This window comes from Leopardus geoffroyi, chromosome D1, assembly GCF_018350155.1.
Source record: "Leopardus geoffroyi isolate Oge1 chromosome D1, O.geoffroyi_Oge1_pat1.0, whole genome shotgun sequence".
NCBI lineage: Eukaryota > Metazoa > Chordata > Mammalia > Carnivora > Felidae > Leopardus > Leopardus geoffroyi.
Genome location: NC_059329.1, coordinates 75,903,171 through 75,920,837, shown reverse-complemented (window position 1 = coordinate 75,920,837; position 17,667 = coordinate 75,903,171). Strand labels below are relative to the sequence as shown.

At 51.5% G+C, this 17,667-nt stretch overlaps 1 protein-coding gene across 28 annotated transcripts in view; it reads right to left on the bottom strand.

The window, feature by feature from the left end:
* Positions 1–606: 606 nt before the first annotated feature.
* The window catches only part of NAV2 (neuron navigator 2), a 740,939-nt gene continuing 723,878 nt past the window's right edge, over positions 607–17,667 (bottom strand). For 27 of the 28 annotated variants that reach the window (XM_045484757.1, XM_045484759.1, XM_045484752.1 and 24 more), the window contains 6 exons: positions 16,171–16,325; positions 15,883–15,954; positions 14,169–14,365; positions 13,104–13,222; positions 6,786–6,989; positions 607–4,099 (listed from right to left, as the gene is read on the bottom strand). In XM_045484757.1, coding sequence (XP_045340713.1) covers positions 3,974–4,099; positions 6,786–6,989; positions 13,104–13,222; positions 14,169–14,365; positions 15,883–15,954; positions 16,171–16,325 — 873 coding nt within the window. In that variant the 3' untranslated portion in view covers positions 607–3,973. The remainder of the gene's footprint in view (positions 4,100–6,785; positions 6,990–13,103; positions 13,223–14,168; positions 14,366–15,882; positions 15,955–16,170; positions 16,326–17,667) is intronic. The other variant, XR_006714126.1, reaches the window with a different exon arrangement.

Sequence of the window (17,667 nt, the reverse complement as noted above, 5' to 3'; positions counted from 1 at the left end):
TCCCACACCTCTTAGCCGACAGGATCCTTGGCAAGTTGTTTTCTCTGAGCCTGTTTTTTTTTTTTTTTTTTTTTCATTTGTAAAATGGAAGAATATTTACCTCCTCGGGGTCATTTTGCAGGTTATATTGGGGCGCTTGGGAAAGCAAGTTGACCATTAATAGGTTCTCAATACATTAAAAAAAAAAATCTTTCTTGTGCCAAGGAGTTGACCGGGGGTCCAGCTGGAGACTGATATAGCTTGCTGCTCGAGGTGTGGTGTAGGGCCCACAGCACCGGCACTGCCTAGAAGGAGGTTAGAAATTAAGAACCTGGCCCCACTCTGGACCCACCAGATCAGAATCTTCGTTTCCACAAGATCCTCCATGATTTATAAAGGTGGAGAGGAGTCTGGAGTTTTACATTTCCAAAAAGCGCCACACAAGTAGCAGTCACTTAGATGAGAAACTGAGAAGAGGTAGGGTGTTGATGACAGAGCGGCAAAGATAGGTTTGCAAGTGTTTTGGGCTCTCCCTGTTTGCTGTACCCAAGGAAGAATGGCTTCCTGTTGGAATGAAATTGAACTCTGACAAGGACTTGCTCCAGCACAGAAAAGCCAAACCACGAATCTGAATAAATAAGCATCAATTTTATTGAATCATGAATAATTTAAGACTGGTACAATCATCAGCTTTATTCTCTATGACGTGGGGCATGATCTCCAGTAGATCATTGGCAAATCCAAAAACCTCATGACAAATGAAAATTAAATAGGGAGGGAGGGAGGGAAGGAGGAAGGAAACATACCGTACACAAAATACTCAATTCCTAGTTTTCTCTTTAAAAATGGCTAGAAAAAATTCATCAAAATGCAGCACTTTAATCAATTATTTACAATTTCTATGTTACAATGAAAAAATGTACATCTTATAGGACATATTTCATAAACTGCTCCACTGGAAACTAGATTAAAACAGCAAACCTTCCATTTAATATCCACAAAGTTGGATTATTTTTTCCTTTTGAAGTAGATTCGCCACGATCAAATTTGAATACGCAGAATTTTGAAGTTGAAGCATCAACAGTAAAAATAAAAAATGTCCCCAAGACACAACAAAGGTTTAGGTAAGTCTCGTTCCTTGTCCCACCCCTACCCCACCCCCAAATTTAAATTAAAAGATATTCCCCTCTCATTTATGGCCTGTATAATTCTTGGCAGTTTGGGAAGAAGACTTTTGGCTTCCATTGGTAACTCAACATAAATGTTGCATAGAATTTCATACATTTCAAGATTAGCCTAACTGTAGAAAAAGGCAAAATGGAAGCATTTTGGACAGAGCCCTAAATGAGTACAAAGTCACTTTGTCAAAGGTGAGTGACACTAAAGTAAAATATGGCCAAAATAAGAATTGTGCATATCAGACAACCCTGCTTCCCGAAACTTTAGGAAGGACACGGAGTTGTGAATCACACAAGGGCTACGCTACTTGAAATCACCAGTCACTAGTCAGGCAGCACCAGGGACAGAGATCTTGGTTCTGAGCCTGGACCCAGTGGGAGGGAAGTCTGTAGGAGAGGGGAGAAGAGAAAGAGAAGGTATCACTAAAAAAGAAAAAAAAAAAAAAAAGTTAAAAAGTTTCAAACAATATTGACAGGTGTCTACTCACAAGGTGACTGGGAAAACTGCCCCCAAGGAGAAGTCCATTTTACCTCCTCCCAAATTCACAGTATGAGCGTGTAAGGTCATCGTTGGGAAACAGATTGAGAAGGACCACTCTTCAGGTTTACCAGAAGGCTCAGGGTGTGGCCCGTGGTCACAGGCTAAATTCATGGTTTCAAATTTTTATGGAAAAAAAAAAACAAAAAAAACAACAGAACAAGACACACACACCCAGATGGCTAATGAAGGCTGCGCACAAGAGAGTCTGAGTTTACGGTGAATAAAGCAAGGTCGGCACGGAGAGGTTTTCCGTTCACCAGCTAGTGGGACACGTTCTCCTTTTCCTTTAAGGAGGAAGACAATGGTGTCGTCCAATATCATGTGAGCAGTTTCAGGTCAAGTTCTTGTGATAAGAAAATGAAAGTGTATAGAGATGGACCTTCAGAAATAGGAATGGGAAAGATGGAATAAAAACCCTGATCATTAACAGAGACACCCCCACTGGGGTCCAATAAAGATTCTTTTTATAAAGCAGAAACAAACAACTTAAAGATTTACCACTCTCTGTAAAGAAAATACCAGTATGTTGAAGATGCATACTAGCAGGGTATGTATCAGCAATGTCATGTGAACTTGTAGGAACTTTTGCCTTTTCCTGCACAAGACAGATCATTGTCCAGTCCGAGTGTTAGCTGGAGACTGAGAAGAACCTAAAAAAAAAAAAAAATGCATCTTTTCTTTTTTTTTTTTTCCTTCTTTTTCTCATGGTCATACATCTACACAAATGAGTCTTTTGGATGAGAAAAGTCACAGCAACTTGAGTCCTCCTAATGGGTAGATGACTTTTTAGCCCTGTTTGCTGATGGGGAAAACAAAAAATGGACCCCAGGCAGGCACAACACTTGTAAATGAACACGGTTAGTACAAAACCAGTAAGGCATCGCTTTGGGAAGGTCAGCACCGAAGAGGTCAGGCAAGACTCGTCCGGACAGAGGCCGGGGCTTCTGGAAAGGAGCGGCCGCCGGCCCCTTGCTGAGTTGCGTCACGTTGGTTCTGAGGAAAGTGCAAGTCTTTTGCGAGGTGACCTCAGCACCCCCACCTGAGGCTGGGGCTGGCACGCCTGAGGTGTCAATGTGCGTTCTGAAGCCTCAAGGACGAGAAGGAAAGGCAAGGTCCCGGCTCACCCACGCGTGGAGGATGGGGTCCTGGTCCACCAGGAAGGACACAACCACCCCCCGGCCACAGCAGGAGGCGGCAAGGTGTAAAACCGTGAGGATGGACAACTGAAAAACCAGAACTCAGCAGGACCAAACCGAAACTCAACTCCTGCGGTTCTTTCTTTCACCAAAGGACTGATTCTGACCAAAGGGGGGGCTGGAGTTGGGGGGTAGGGGGAAATCTTCAAAATCAAAGAGTCAGAAAGGGGGAAACTCAACCTCACTGGCAAAGGGGTAACCAGTTCTCCAAAATAGACCAATTCTCACTGTACACAGTGTTTGCAGAAAGAAAAACCTGATTCATTTCTAGAGAAGGAGGAAGTAGACACGTGCTGTCTGCGTCGCGGCCACATCGGCTCGTGCTCGCTCCGCTCACGCGCAGGGATCGACTGGAGGCTGACAGATCTGAAAGGTGTGGTTGAACTGGAACAGGCAAAATACCTCTCGGGTAAGGAGAGCACCATTTAAAAAAGCAAAACAAAACAGCAAGCGCGCTTTGCTTTTCCCTAAGGTTTCCCTGTGTTGTAGCTCTGTAGTGCCCTAGTTAACACAGTTCTCTTCCGGGGTCGGCGGGGTCAAAGGCGGGGAGGCAGATGCGGGGGTGCTGGCGACACCACCCGGTTGCGGTTTCTGGGCTGAGTGGAAGCTAGGGAGTCCACATTTCCAGCTTGGTTCCGGCCTCTTCTGCCCTGGGCAGCTCCTTGGCAGGATGCTGTTTGGTTTCAGAGCTTCTAGTGGGTTCTTGGTTTCCTTTTTTTTTTTTTTTTTTTTTTTCTTTTATAATCTTTTCATTTCAACGGTGACGATCCTTTCCCGAGAAGTGTCTTCAGTGTCTTAGGGAGGTCACAGCAACAAGGCAAACGATAATTAAAATAAACGGAAGATAGTGCAGTTCTCACTGTGGAAGGAAGCGGTCCCAAGGCGACCGGCCCGGGAGGCCTGCACCCGGGGCCAAGGCTGGAGGATGAGGGGTCTGGGTATCCCTGCAGCTCTCACGCTGCGGCCGGGGGCGGGTGGGGGGGCTGGCTCAGGAGGGCATGTTCAGGATGGTGCAGGGGACACAGGTGGAGCAGGGCAAGGACGGGGGGGAGGTGGGCGGGCTCCATGGCTGGCCCCTGTCACAGAGTAGACTCTAGGGACGAGTCCAGGATATCATCGTGATGGCTGTTGCTGTTGGAGTCGCTGTCATAGCTCTGGGGGCTGGAGTAGTTGGCTGCCTCCTGCAGCCTCATCAGCATGTTCATCTGGGGAGAGAGGGAGAGCATGAGCAGCTTTCAGTCTGGCAGCTGCCCACCTCTGGCCTTGTCCAAGCTCACGCTACCCCCTCCACACTCGCTCCGGGTTGCCGCCCATAGTGGGGGCTGTGGACACAGGTGTGGGCTAAGGGCCAGGCTTCCAGGGTTCAAATCCTGTCTTTACCACTTACTAGTTGCATAAGCATGGGTAAGTTACTTAACCTTTTTGTGCCTTAGTTTCTTCACTGGCCACAGGCGAACAATAATCGTACCTGTCCCACAACGTTATGGTGTGGATTGAGTTCACATATGTAGAGCACAGAAAACAAAATAGGAAGTCGTCTATGAATACAGGATTTATTTTTTTATTTGGAAGGGACACGCTTTACTCAAACACGGGCCTCAAACTGGATAAAGATGCCAGTCCAGCGTCTCTGCTGCTGACATATGACGCACACGGCTCCCCATTCAGGGAGCATCCAGCCCATGGGTGCATCTGGCTCTGGCCAGAGGGCAGCCCGGAGCCGGCCGTATGCCTGCTCCTGTCAAGGCCACCACGGGAGAGAAAGGTCAGCACCGGTTACGAGCAGAGCCACGAGGCACACAGAAACCTGGATTCCAAGTCAGAGAACTCCGAACAATTACGTAAGATACCTGAGCCACCAGTTCCTCATCGATAGAGGGGAGAGAACAAAAGCGCCTGTATCTCAGAGGGTTGAAGTAGGGAACAAGATGACGTGATGTGCATCAGACCCTCAGAATAGGGCCTGGCGCCTGGTTAAGTGCTCGATAAACGAGGTCTGCAAGTGCCATCCTTTGCCTTAAAGAGCTTGAAGGGTGTTCCTCCAACCTTCCCTGGTCTATACTCTATCGGTCATTCGTTTAGGAGTGAAGGGGGGAACTGGGAACTTACTTGCAACCATCAATTGGGTATTTTATGTTCTATGTAGCAAGTAAGTTAGAAAGTAGGGTCTCTCTGAGCTAAGGCCAGGACGTGATGCAGCTGGGCAGGAAATCCAGCTGCTTCCTCGCCAGCTGGCCCTCAGGATGCTGTGCGGCGTCCTAGGGTGAGCCAGGGCACGGGAACACCATCTGCTGGTGCCTACCCGCAAAGCCGCGAGGGGGGAAGAGATGGAGCTGTGGCACCATGGACGATCCTTTGCGGCCGTGATTCCTCACTCATCAACCCCCCCACCCCGACCCCCGGCACTTACAGCAGGTGTTCTGGAGCAAAAACCAGTCAGTCCTGTTCTCTTGGAGGTCTCAGTCTCATGAGGGAGACAGACCAGGACACAAGAGAGCTATTCTAACAGAGATCTCTGGCGCTGGGCAGGGAGAAACAGCAACTATAAAGTGGGGGGAACGGAGCTGGCACAACTCCCTTCTGAGGGCCCGGGGTTGGAGGGAGAATTCTGGGTAACTGTTCCAAGAGCTCCAGGTTTTACCTAAATCCCCTCAGGTTTAATCAGGGACACACATATTCCTGGGTAAGAAAAGAGGGTCTGGGGATGAGGGAGCCATTCTTTCCTCTAGATATCTCCTAAGTTCTCTTCTATTCCTGAGGGAAGATCTCATGAGCCTGCAGCCACAAAAAGCTCGCCATGACTCTGGCTTTCAGCCATCGTTAATGTTAGAAACGGCTTCTTCAAGCCGAATCCTTTCTTCTGCAACACTGTTGTTTGTCAACGCTGTAAGTGAGGTTGTGCATATAACAAATAATAACACCATTTAGAACAGAGATCCTGTTTAAAAAGTCTCCACAGGACCACAGCTCCTTGCTGCCAGTCGGGAGGATGGCAGACAAGCCAAAGCAGCTATTGTTATTTTTATCTAGCAAATCAGTTCGTCATCAGGCATAGAACAACACGTTAGCTGCCTTTTAATCCTGCTGCATCCCTTATGAATATGTTCTTTCATTAAGTAATGCAAGTAATATTCTCTGCTGTGTTTTTCCTTTTGCCTTAGCTGCCAAGGTAGCTCAAGGGTAAACTGAAGGCATGATAATGGTCATTTAAGTATGGGAGGCTCTGGGATATGTGCTTCCACCTTCTTTTATGGAGCTTTTGATTTATTAGATGTAATTTCGCAGTAGGACTATGTACAGGTCTCATAGGCAGGGAACACTGTAATTATAGTGTTATCATCTCTGGTCCAGGTTCTTCTCAAAGGACCTTTATTTGCTTTAGCAGTGGTGGGGGTAAATAAGAAACTCAGGCAGTGTTAAAGGCTTAACTCATATCACTGGCCTTGGGACCCGTATTCAGGCCTCCCTGTCCTTTGCGAGTCCTTCCTGCCCTCAAACCTCTCCCTGCCTGTGCTCCTGATCAGTTGGCTTGGCCTTCTGCTCCTTAGGAATCTCCCCGCCTCTGCCCCGTTACTAGGGGGAGAGAGAAATGGAAAAGAACAGTACTTGATAGAGGTGGCACTCAAATCAGAAGGCAAAGAGTGGTACGGGGATGTTTGGGGCGGGGGGGATCAAATTCTTAACCTTTTACCTTATACCAGAACACATTTCAGAGGGTTAAAGGACAGTGAAAAACTGACACCATGGAAGAAAATATTGGCAAAAATGTGACTAATCTTGGGATGGGTCTGGCCTTCCAAAGCAAGACCCGGGCTCGGTCATGTCTGTATTCCCAGCATGCCTTGCATGATGACGGATACACAGTAAGTGCTCTGGGAGCGGAGGACTCACCAGCGGGTCTCCTTCAGCGTCACTGGGGGGCACCTGCTTGCTCGCAGACCCTTCTCGAGGTATGGAGTAGCCATCAAAGCCGACGTCCTCAGGCCGGAGCTGCAGCAGGGGGGGCCACTCGTGTTGCTGTGGGCTGGCTGCCCAGGGGTAGGTCTCCATCACCCACTTGGCAGGATCCTCCCAGGGGGCCCGCCTTCCGTAGAGCTGAAAACAGGCAAAGAAGGAATAGTCTGGGTGTGGCTGGAGACCTCTTCTGCAGGCCTGGTATAGCAGTCATCTGAAAAACTCCTCAAGCCCAGCATTATGCCTTCCCTAATGGCATAATTCCACTTCCAGAATTCTACCTTAAGGAGGGCACCCAAGGCACACACAGCTCGATGTACTAAGACTGAAGGCAACATGACCTGGGTGGGGGGGGGGGGGGGAGGGTCAAAGGCACCGACTTTGGAGTTCGGCTGACCTGGGTTCACCTCTTAGCTCTGCCACTGCCTCACCGTGTCACCCTAAGCTTTAAGCTTTGCTGACCTAATCTGAAAAGTAGCCACCTGGGGTGGGGGAACGACCACCATGTAATTTGAAGCGTTTGCCAATTTCTGTGGTATAAATAGACCTACTACGGCCAATTTCAAACTACCAGTATGGTATCACTGAACCTGGAGTTGGAAGGAGGTGGTGACCATCAGCTCACACAGGCCGGTTCTAGTACCCCATTCGGTACACCCCTCTGCAAAGATGACCTCCCACACAGATCGAGTGCTGGGCATCAACACCACAGGAGGGGTCGCAAACAGCCCTGGTTTGAGAAAACCCTATTTCCTGAAGCAGGTCGGACTCTCCGAGGCCCTCTATAGCAGCGCTGGTCACTTTCAAAACAGCAGACTGTTAACAGAGGTTACACATGGGCGTTGGAATTTTAAATCTCTCTCTCATGTATCCTTCCAAACTAACAACTAATTTGCTCTTAAAACAGAAAACTACATGAGCAATTCAAGGCCTTTTCTTAAGCCTTAAATACTGATACAACTATTCTAGTGATTTTCAAAAATATTTATTTGTTTGTTTATTTCTTTATTTAGGGAGAGTGAGTGGGTGTAGGTGTCAGCAAGCATGCGAGCAGGGGAGGGGCAGAGAATCCCAAGCAGGCCTCGTGCTGTCAGTGCCGAGCCTGACGTGAGGCTCGATCCCACGAACCGTGAGATCATGACCTGAGCCGAAATCGCGTGTTGGACGCTTAACAGGCTGAGCCGCCTAGGCAGGGGCCCCCTCCAGTGACTTCTACGAGCAATGTCAAGAGACACATATACTCTTTCAAGGACAGAAGCCCAGGCTGCAGCACCTCCCAAGGCCGGGCTCTGAATGTGGCACGGCTAGGTGTCATCTCCATCCTTTCTCTGTAATGCCAGCACCGCGGCCACATCTCATAGGTTATGGTGTGCCAGCGGCGCTTTACGAACATCTTGTTTAACTACCATGTGGTTCCCAGGGACGACCCTACGACTCGAGTCTCCCAGATGACGGGACAGGCCCAGGGAGGAAAGACAGCAGAACTGGAGTCCAAGTCTGTCCGCATCCACGCAGCACTGAGTCTAAGGAGATGGGGTAGATGTGCTCGCCCAGCGAGCTCTGGAAGACACCCCCTTCTCCCGGGGACCACGGGTATAAAGACCGAAGACTCCTGAACCACAATGGCGCAGGGGGCACCGGAGTGAAACTGCACCCAGCCCCCAGCCTGTCTGCTCCCTCTGCTCTCCCAGTGGAGAGTGGGGAGAGGACTGGCTAACAGAACAGAGCTGAGCTCTGACAAAACCACATCTACACAAGTCATAGGTTGCCCCGGCTGGAAGGAACTGGGGTCACCTAGCCTCATTGACCGGATGGGGAAGTCGGGGCCTAGACAGAAGCACCAGCTGTGGAAGGTTATGGAGCGGAGCTGGATCAGACCTAGGACCTCAGTTTCCTTGTCTGGGCCTTTCCCCTCTCCAGCCCTCCTGAATGACTCCACTCTGAACCCCTCAGTATCAGCGAGAGCCACGTGACTCAGCCAAACCCGGAGCAGAGAGATGCAGACCAGACTGTCCACCAGACAAGGACGTGTCAACTTGGCTGACTCACCATTGCCTAAGGCACCTGTGACCTTTACGTATGATTTGCCGGGAAGCCGCCCGCCCTGCGTGCAGGGCAGATGTGCTTACCCATCTCTCCCCATCAGCCACTGGCTCCTTCTGCACTCAGCACACACATACACAGCCTCTTATGACCTCACTGCTTTCTCAGACGCTAGCACCCCTCCTGTCTAGCGCTCTGACCCTGTCTGTCACTCAACCTTCCTTAACCCTGGGGCAATGGTGAGTCTCGGGCCTGAGCATTCAGTCTGGTGTCCTAAAGGCAACTCATAGTCTGAGTGAGAAGGGATCACTTGAAGGAAAGTGCGTGTGTACACGTGTGTGCATGCCGGGGAGGGAGGGAACACACCCACATGTGGGGGGTATTCAGAACTGAAGAAGGTTGGTCTCGATTAGAAACATTCCTGCAATGTTTAGAAGCTTCCCCCTCCAAAGGGAGGATTGGACCAGCTTTCCCAAGCCAGACCTCCTGGGTGAGGCTGAACCAGACCCTTACTTCTGGAGCCAGTCTGGAGGAGAAGAGGCTCCGGGCTGCAGAGCAACAGAGGCCGGGATGTGGAGCTCATCAAGCCCTTAGACATAATATGGCCCAGTGGTTTTTCAAATATTTACTCTTCCCCACCACCGAGGAATCTGAGCACCTTCTGGGCTCTACAGAAGACCGCTGGAGAAAATACTAGAAAATACTTCTAGTCTAAGCTTTTCAGATCACAGACAGGGAACCTGAGGCTTACAGACAGGAGACTTGCCCAGGGTCTCAGAGCAGATAGGGCCATCTGATAAATGGCCCAAAGCTCTCCCCCCCGGGGCCACCAGAGGGACGCAGGTCTTCTGAGCTGCTCTGTAGACTCGGGACACTTTGGCAAATGTTAACAGTGACAGCTCCAAAGGGTAACAGGACTGGGAACTGAGTCATAAGACAAATGTACATCAGGCGCATGTGAACATCATCTGCGAGAACAGAAAATATTTTTACAAGCCTCCACACTTGCCACTAGACATGTTCAAGACCAGGTGATGAATGCTTGGGTAAGTACCGTGGCAAGCACAGGAATTATCATAAAAGCTCCTCGGCCCCACTGCAGAGCCCCGAGGCAGCTCTGGGAAGCAGCAGAGACAGATGGAAAGAGAGACAGACAGATGGGCCATGCACTTGCCCCAAGGCAGGGAGGAGCCTGCCGTGCCCACTGGCTCAGGAACTGTGGGCCGAGACACTGGGAACTAAAAGCTGGGCCTCTGTGAGCCTTCTGACTCTGCAGCGCACTCCCCTCCTGGCCATGACACTCACTCTGCAGGGGCAGGTGAGGAGCCGATGACCCCACACGGTGCCCAGCACACAGTAAGCGTGGACTCAAGGTAACACGAAGGACAGTAGGGAATCAAACTTTTTTTAAGATAGAGGAATCCTTGGGGCACCTGGGCAGCTCAGTCGGTTAAGTGTCTGACTTCGGTTCAGGTCAGGATCTTGCAGCCCATGAGTTTGAGCTCCGCATCGGGCTCTGTGTGGACAGCTCAGAGCCTGGAGCCTGCTTTAGATTCTGTGTCGTCTTCTCTCTCTCTGCCCTTCCCCTGCTTGTGCTCTCTCTCAAAAATAAACATTTAAAAAAGTTAAAAAAAAAAAAAAAAAAGATCGAGGAATCCTTTTGTCACATGCCATCTCACGTAGAAAACCATCGTATAAAACACAACACTTTGTTCCCTGAGCCACCTGAGGCTTCTGGGAGTTATGGGGGTCCTCGAGACAGCCTGAAAATCAGAGAAGTAATGGAGGGGTCAGCCAGACCTGGCTCTAATGCTGGTGCATCATACCCCACTGTGTGAACCTGGGTAACAGTCAAAAACTCTTGTGAGCCTGGTCTCATTTATGAGGTATACTCGCTGAGCTGTCAGAACTAAATGAGAGCGTGCACATCAGGCCCCTCGCACGGTGCCCAGCAAGTAGCAAGCCCTCAATAAACGTCAGCAGACTTTTCCTTCAAAACCAGAGGCATGAGGAACACGCCAGGTTTCCTCATGAACCAGCAGATTCTGTGGGTTTTCCTTTGGCTCCTGAGGATGAGGTCACAGGCAAGATGGCTCACTTTTGAGCAATTTGGTAAAATGAAAATGCTAACTCTGGCTGCCTCCCCCTGGTAGCTCCCACACTCTTAAAAGATTGTCTTTTAAATGACCTCACAGGGGTGCTTGGGTGGCTCAGTCGGTTGAGTGTCCGACGTCGGCTCAGGTCATGATCTTGTGGTTCACGAGTTCGAGCCCCGCGTCGGGCTCTGTGCTGACAGCTCGGAGCCTGGAGCCTGCTTCCGATTCTGTGTCTCCCTCTTTCTCTGACCCTCCCCCCATTCATGCTCTGTCTCTGTCTTGAAAATAAATAAACGTTAAAAAAAAATTAAAAAAAAAAATAAATGACCTCACAGCACAGAGAAGCAATGACTTTTCTTGCCTCATACTGAACTGGTGAGTCCCATCAGATGGTGGCATGTCTCTGTTCCCTGCCCCAATGGACTGTTCTATAGCCGTCCCCAAATTCTTTCAACCTGTTGCCTCCTCACTCTCGGTGGGAAAGAGGCCAAGTGCTCCTTCACAGTGAGCTCCAGGAAGGGAAGGGAGTTCAGACTCCACCTTTACAGCCATGCCCAGAAGGCCTTCTCTGAAATTCAGGTCCAAGGGAGCAGCGTCTTGGCATATCCATCCTTGGTGAGGACAAAGGGCCAGCTGATGTGTATGTGGTCCGGGGCTGCACGGCCTTCCCACTGCTGGTTTGTGCCTCCTCGGGCAAAGGAGGCCGTTACCCAACAGAGCCCATGGGTTCTTCCAAGCACACTCTGGAGTTACTCCCCATCCCTCATCACAAGACAGATTTGGAGCAAAGAAGCAGCAAATGGACAACTGACAGGTGAGGCAAGAATAAGAGGAAACGGTACACTTCCTCCGCTTCTAACTCCCCTGCTGCTTTTCAGCAGTGTGGGTCTCCCAGAGGTGCAGGGGACATCACAGCCCCCGGAGGCCCCTGATGGAGAACAGAGAGGGGCTTCTGAAACGAAACAGGCGTCAGGAATCCAGCATGTAGGAAGATGCTTCTACGGGCCCTACAAAATAGGAGTGACTGCGTGGCTGCTTGGGTGTGTGGTGCTAACAGATCATGGGAATAAAGGCGTCGTCCTGAATGCCTCTGAAACCATAGGTGCTGCTGCACGTTACAAAGCAGCCAGGCTCAGCCAAACGTACAGAAGGGACGAGCACAGACCGCAGCCGTTAATGGGCTTTACCCCATACGTGCATGTGGGCGTGCCCCTCCCACACCCTCCACAGGCTCACGACAGCACCTTGTGTCTCCCGTTGCCCAGTATGGAGGACACCGAGGAGCCCCTGGGGACATGGCTGGTTCAGTTGTGCCTGATGCCTGCTGTTAACTCAGCAAGAAAGCTGCAGGGGCCTCCAGGCTCAACAGGGGCACCACCGCAAGCTTCAATTTACTGCTCAGCCCCTGGCATTCAATGCTGGGCTGAATGAGCAGTAAAGGGTGTTGCCTTCCTGCCGCGGCAGGGCCAGGACTTGCAGCCTTGTGGGCCCCAGGGTCACCCAGGAGGGGTCCTGGGACAGGTATAAGTGCACGGGGTCGAGGCCTCAGAACCTGGAATTCGAGCCAGAGGCCTGGACTCCAATCCCAGATTCCTCAAGTTTCACTTTTATATTCTTGGGCAAGTCGTTTATTCCCTTCGAGCCTCGACTGTCCTCTTCTGAAAAATGAAGACCCAAAAACAAATGTTTTCTGCTCAAGTCCCGTGACCAATGCCGGGCTTGAATCAAACAGCAGACAGGAGAATACTTTGCAAACTGTGAAGTGCTACACACAGGGATGCTTCCATTTCTTGTGCAATGTGCTGAGCACTTCCCGGCCGTGACAGCATTTAGCGCTCGCAATAACCCTTCATGGCAGAGGATTATCATTCTCCTCTTCCATCAGCGAGGACACTGTGGCACAGAGGCTGAACAACTTGCCTGGGGTCACACATAACAGTGGCAGGGCCTGGATTTACAGCTCAGTGTGTGTCCCACTCTGTGCTGGACTGATGGCCTCGCCGGTGAGGCGTTGGCACCCCACGTCAGACCCCTAGAGGAGGAGACGGAAACAACTCATCTGGTCACCCGAATGACCCCCGATTTTGAGGAGGCCAGTAGCAAGTGTGTTCCTCACCTGGAGTCCTTCTCTGACGGCTTCGAGGAGATAGGGGATAATTGAGTAGTTCCACAAGTCGGTGAACCACACCCTCGAGCCATCCACATCGATGGGGCAGGACAGGAAGAGCCGGGGGCCTGGGGACCAGAGGGAAAAATCAGAGCTGAAATTGGGGTGTTAAGAGAAGCCACATTCCGAACAAACCCCACAGAGGGCTCCTGTGATCTTTCTGAATGACAGCAGAAATGCCAACTGTCAGGTGGTGGGCACAGGGCATTACACTCGGGATCCCTAACCCCACCCTGGGATCTCTCTCCCCCAGAAAAACCGCGCAGAAGCGAGGACAGGCTTTACAGAGAAAGATGTTCACTGCAGTATTATTAATCCTGACCTTTGAAACAGAAGTGCGTGAAATGTCCAAGAGAAGAGACACGGTTAAGCAAACAGCGGTACACCTGCATTTGCCTATTTTGCAGCCTTCGAAAAGGACTGTAAAAACGGAGACTGCTCTTAGGACAAAGTGAAAAGAGCATCCTGTGTGCACACTAGGATCGTAACTACACGAAGCACGTCTGTGTAGACACAGAAGACAGAAGCTCAAATTAAGATGATCACGTCAGGATGTGGGAATGATCGGTGGCCTTTTTTTCTCTGAACCCTAAGCTTCAGGAATGTTGATAACACTTTGTTGTTAAAGCAAAGCCAGTGTTGCAGGGTGGTTTGCTCCTGCGGGAGCCTTGTCATGGGGGCTCTTTGCTGAGCCAGGAGTTTTGGCAACGGCCAAGGCTGGATGCCCTTCTCTGCTGCTGATCAGCCCTGGAGCACTGGGCCGAGATGGCGGGGCGGTGGAGACATAGCACCGGACGCAGATGACTGCCAGTCTAGGGTCTGCCTTGGGCTGTGACTGACCCTCTGTCCCCTTCTCATCCATATGGACAGTGCAGCGTCCAGCTGACTTGTGCCTGCAAAGTGCTCTCCTGGCCAAGGCCCTGAGGACACTCATCTGAGAACACCAGAGCTCCAGGAGCAGTGCCTGTCCCCCAGCCAGGCCACCCACCTGCCCCTGCCCAGCCTCCCACCTACCTATGGTGACATCCGAGGAGCTGTGAGCCTCCAGGAAGCGGTTGAGGTGATGCCAGACCTTGGGAATCCAGTCAATGATTTTTACCAGCTCCACATTCCGTACCCGCCCACTGATCTCTGTTTCCATGAGCTTCCGCCTTAGGAACCGGCCAAGGAAGCCCTTCACGGGCTCTGTGTGGTTGGCACAAAGCACCCACCTGGAGGAAAGTCAGCGATAATTTTCAATGATGCTGACTGATAAAAACGACACCAGCCTCCCCAGTCAAAGCTCATTAGATCTGGAGAGTGTCTATGTTAATAGGACAGGCCTCACTATACAACAAACACTGCTCTAATGCTGGGCACACATGAACTCCCAATTCATTACAGCAGCCCTATGACTGCCATCCCCATTTCACAGACAGATATGCTGAGGCATAGACAGGTTGCACAACTTGCCCCAGATCAAACAGCTAGTTAATAGAAGGGCTAAGATTAGACCTAGGACAGTCCTGCCCCAGTGTCTGGGCTCTAACCACCAAGGCTGCTGCCTCTTGTGTTGGAAGTCAGGCCCTGTGTCGGCCTCTGGAACTATAATCAAGACTAAGACACAGTCCCTGTTCCCTAGAAGCACACAGCCCAGAGGAGGAAGCAGAGAAGCAAACAGAGGAATGAGACGTAATGAAACCTGGAGAATTAGGAAAGGCTTCTCAGAGGAGGCGATGTCTGAGACCAGAAGGGGGCTGGGGTGCGGGCCGCAGGCCATGCTGCACCATCTGCACACGTACGTGGGGTGTGTGGGAAACTGCCAGAGATTCAGAGCAACCAGTGTAATTCAGTGTTTAGACTTGACCAGCCCACCTAAGGAGTCTGATTCCATTCTGGAGCCAATGGGGAGCCCCTGAAGGACTTTAAAGCACGAGGGCTTTATGGTCAGATTTGAATTCTAGAATGCTCACTTGGATGCCGCTGGCACAGGAGATTGCCTGCAGGGAGCCAAGCTGCAGGCAGGCCCACTGGCCACAAAATGATCGCAGCAGTGTATTGGGAGACGGGGTGGTGCCGGGGGCAGGAGGAGAAAGCGTGGACGGGACAGGACAGCCTAGATGCAGAGGTGGCCATGATGTCAGGCCCAGGGGCATCGCCATTTCTGATGGTTACGATGCAGGTCCACTTCCAACAGATCGCCCTCTAGGATGCATGCAGCGCCGCCAGTGTAAGGGAGCCGGGGGGTCGCCCCAGAGCGGCTTCTCAGCCGCACATAAGGGCCCAGGCAAGCAGCAACACAACCTCGCACGACTGATCTGGACAGCCCCTCCTGCACCCCCGCTGGGACAGCTCCCTACTACAGCGCTGGGGCAGAGGGACTCGCGGGGGACTCACAGGCCCACAGACCCAGCGACGAGGGGACATTCATAAGCAAGAGCTTCCGTTGCTCAAGTTCACTAAGGGATGGAGAGACGTGTCGCAGGAAACGCACAGGGGACGCAAGCCCAGAGCTGCCATCCTGACACTGCCACCCCCGGGGCGGAGAGTCGGGGAGACCTGGGCTCCTGTCTCCGCTCTTCCACGGGCCAGCTGTGTGACCTCACACGAATCAATTCTCTCAGCCCCGGTCTCCCCCACCAGCAAGATAAACTAGTGACGCTGCCATGAGAATTAAATGAGTGAGGCTGGGGAGGATCCCCAGCATGACGCCCAACCCAGTGCTGGCCCTCGAAAAGCGATCCCTTACCTGAAGTTGTGGTGAAGCTGCAGGTTGGGGGTAGAAGAGGTAGCCTGGTTCATTGTGCCAATTATGTAAGGGCTGCAGGGGACAGGAAGGAAAAGAAGGCTCTGTGACTCGAAGCCAAGCCAGAGCAGGTGCTCACAGAAGCCCGTGTTGTCTGAGCGTCCAGGCAGGTGGCTGGTTGCCTCTCCCACCACTCCCACCCCAACCCCCACGTGAGCACGGTGCCCACGCAGCACACATCATGTGGCCGCCGGCTTCCTGGGGGCCAGGAGGCCCGGAACCGGCCTTTACCATTTATGGTCCTTGCAGTTGAGCAGCCCATTGAAGATCTCGCCCAGGGAGCTGACGTGATGCAGGTTGTCCAGGATGATGACGAGGGGCATGTCCGCAGCATTGTTCTCGCTGGTGCATTGGTCAGCAAGGTTGGACAGGTACTGGCGCAATTCCTGTGGAGGCCAGGTAAAGAATAAGTAGGTGAACGCACCCCGGAAAGACGCACATACTCGGAGCCTTCACTTTGCCCGGGTCAACGCAGGTGCAAAGGCCTTTCAGGAGGCCGTGCGGTGAACAAGTGTTGCGTGCCCATCTACTGCACAGCACTGAGCTGGGCAGGGGGTGGGGAAGGCCTGGGTCCAGACTCCTGGAATTCACCAGGTAACAGAATTCCTTCCGCCTGGGGCAGGAGCACAGCACCATGGGGTGCCCAGGCATGGTTTTATGTCTCTGCTCTGACACTTTTCTAGAAGTATTGTCATTCTTCTTGATATTGCTTATCATGCCCACCCTCCAGTAAGCTCGCACTTGCCTGAGAGCTGTTTACACAGAAGCCCTCGATGAATCAATACAACAAAGGAGCCATCCCCACACAGAGGTTAAGCACTGCTGACTGGTGCCATCACAGACAGAAAACCAACAGTGCAGGGGCAGGGGGTCTACATGCACGGGAAGCCCCGGGATATCTGGTGGAAAGGGTAAGCTCTGAACTGAACTGTGGAGAACACAAGGGGGATTGGCTTGATCTGGAGCTGGTATGCAGCCCAGCACGGCTAGGGTTAGGGATGTGTGTCAGGGGAGGAAGAGGAGGAGGAGGAGACTGAGCTGGCACAATTTCCTGGCCAGTTGGTTCCCATTCAACCTACTGAAAGCAATCATCTGGGAATGAGGTCTAGGAATCTACATCTTTGAGCATGCCAGGTGATTCAAGGCAGAAGAGTCATTTCCCAATCACCTTTGACTCAGGGCCAACCAGAGCGAACCATCCATCACCTCCCACTGTGTTGAACCGTGATCAAGTTTGAGAAAACATTTCCCAACCCTCGCCCGGGCCTAGGTCTAAACGTCTCCACTGGTCCCCATGAAGCAGGATTGAGCTCATCTGCTAGCTCTAGAGTCTAAGACTCCGACTTGAGCCCTAGTCCACTGCCCTGTACCATTCAAGGGGTCCTAGGCACATGGCCACCTGCCTCAAGCCTCAGGTTCCTCTTCTGTGATACCAAGGTAACAACAACCTCTCCCGTGAGAATATTGCTGTAAGGCAGTCAGTTTGCTGGTCATGGCAAGCAGTGTGTGATGTGAGCTGTTGTTATTATTAGTGTCATCACTGTTCCTGAAGAGGTTACATTTGGGAGAAACGACAGCACCGAGATGGCACGTGACAAGTTCTTAGTAAACTACAATAGATGCATTGGGGGCGAACCTAAAGACCTACTAACACTGAACTTCATACGCGGCTCATAGCGGACGAGTGAGGAACGAGCCAGCTCGCCTTACAGATGGCGCTTTTCACTG